General features: G+C 23.5%; 1 protein-coding gene across 1 annotated transcript, besides 1 other annotated feature; it reads left to right on the forward strand. All coding sequences in view use genetic code 6, as the record gives it.

Moving 5' to 3' along the window:
- Positions 1-2: part of a microsatellite that runs on past the window's edge.
- A 793-nt stretch (positions 3-795) lies between these two features.
- Positions 796-1302, forward strand: IMG5_007840 (hypothetical protein; the record flags this gene model as incomplete). Its single annotated transcript, XM_004039803.1, has 1 exon — positions 796-1302. One exon carries the CDS (start codon positions 796-798, stop codon positions 1300-1302), a length of 507 nt encoding a protein of 168 aa, XP_004039851.1.
- Positions 1303-1555: the final 253 nt, after the last annotated feature.

Raw genomic sequence — 1555 nt, forward strand, 5'->3', positions numbered from 1 at the left:
TAATTAATTATTAAAAATAATTAATATATATTTGTTATTTAATAATAATAAATATATAATTAAAATAAATAAGTACCAAAATTAACTTAATAATTAAAAACCAACAACAAAAATATATTAAAAATTTACAAAATAAAATCAAACAAAACAATATATTAATTTAAAAAAAAAAAAATCTTTTTTTTTTTTTCAAAAAGCCGCTAAAAATAAAGAAAAACATAAACCAAATCTAATAATTTCCCCGAAATTAGAATTATTTTAAATACTATCACTATTAGCCTAATTTACATTTTTTTTCCCTCCGTTTTTTCCATAAATTACACTCTCAAAATTTTTAGTAACCGGTGATTTGCCTTCACTATCACTTAAATTTCTTAATTTTCCTTCAGGTCCTTAAATGAATAATTTAACTTGAATTTTAGCATCAACAGATGGTTCTATTAACTCTATTTTGAGTATAATGTTCCCCGGTTTACTATTAACTACAGTAGTAATTTAAGTAAAATCCAAAACAATTCCTTCTCCCATAAAAGTGACTCTTTGGAGTATTAAATTTTTCTAATAAGTTTAATCTATAAGCCATATATTAACATACATATTATCTCCAACCTTATATTCATTTGAAGTTTTTTCCTCTACACAGGTTTCATCTGTACAGACTTTACTTGAAGTGGATAAATCAACTACAATAACACATTCATCACCAATATTACATTTATCTGTTATTTATTTCGATACATCTAGTACAAATGTACTTACACTTAGTCTATTTGTATATACAGTCATAGTAAATCTATGTTATCTGACTACTTTTCTTGTATTTCCCATATTTATGGCCATATACATAACCTAAAATATGGTATTACTCATTGCTTCGACTTAGTTTTCGATAGAAAGGTTATATACGTCAATTAGAGGAATTCTTATATTAAGTCCAGTATTTGTATTTTCTAGTGTTTAAACATACTCAGGTTTTATTGCAGATAGAGATTAATATTAACCGTTTTCAGTTAGTTTTATTAAAACTTCAGTTTTTAAATATTATGTACATTCTTTAGGAATATAAGACATATTGAAATCAAAGTTTAAATTATTGACAATGAAATTTTTATTATCAACTTATTCAGTAAAACAATCAGATTATACTATTACTGTAGTTATCTATTCATATAACTCTAATTCACATTAAGGAATTTCTTAAGCTTTTTATTCGTCAAGTTCTAAGCATTTAAATTCTTCGGTAAATTTAGACTATATAAAACCTTCCACACAATAACAAAATCTCTCCCTTTCCATAAATGAAAATTTGTCTTTACAACTTGTACATATGTTAGGGTAGCTTTGGTTCTCACAATTACAACTTCGGTGGCATTTTTATGTGGAATATACCTAAGCAAATAAAAGGAAAGATATTAATAATAATATGGTTAATTTATTCATTATTTTTTGTTTTTGGGTTTTTTATTTTTATTTTTTTTAATTGTATATAATTCGGTTTTTTTTTGTTTCTTTAAAAAACACTCTTTATGTTTTTTTAAAATAACTACTATGTTGG

This window comes from Ichthyophthirius multifiliis (assembly GCF_000220395.1).
Source record: "Ichthyophthirius multifiliis unplaced genomic scaffold scaff_1120509249489, whole genome shotgun sequence".
NCBI classification, from domain to species: domain Eukaryota; phylum Ciliophora; class Oligohymenophorea; order Hymenostomatida; genus Ichthyophthirius; species Ichthyophthirius multifiliis.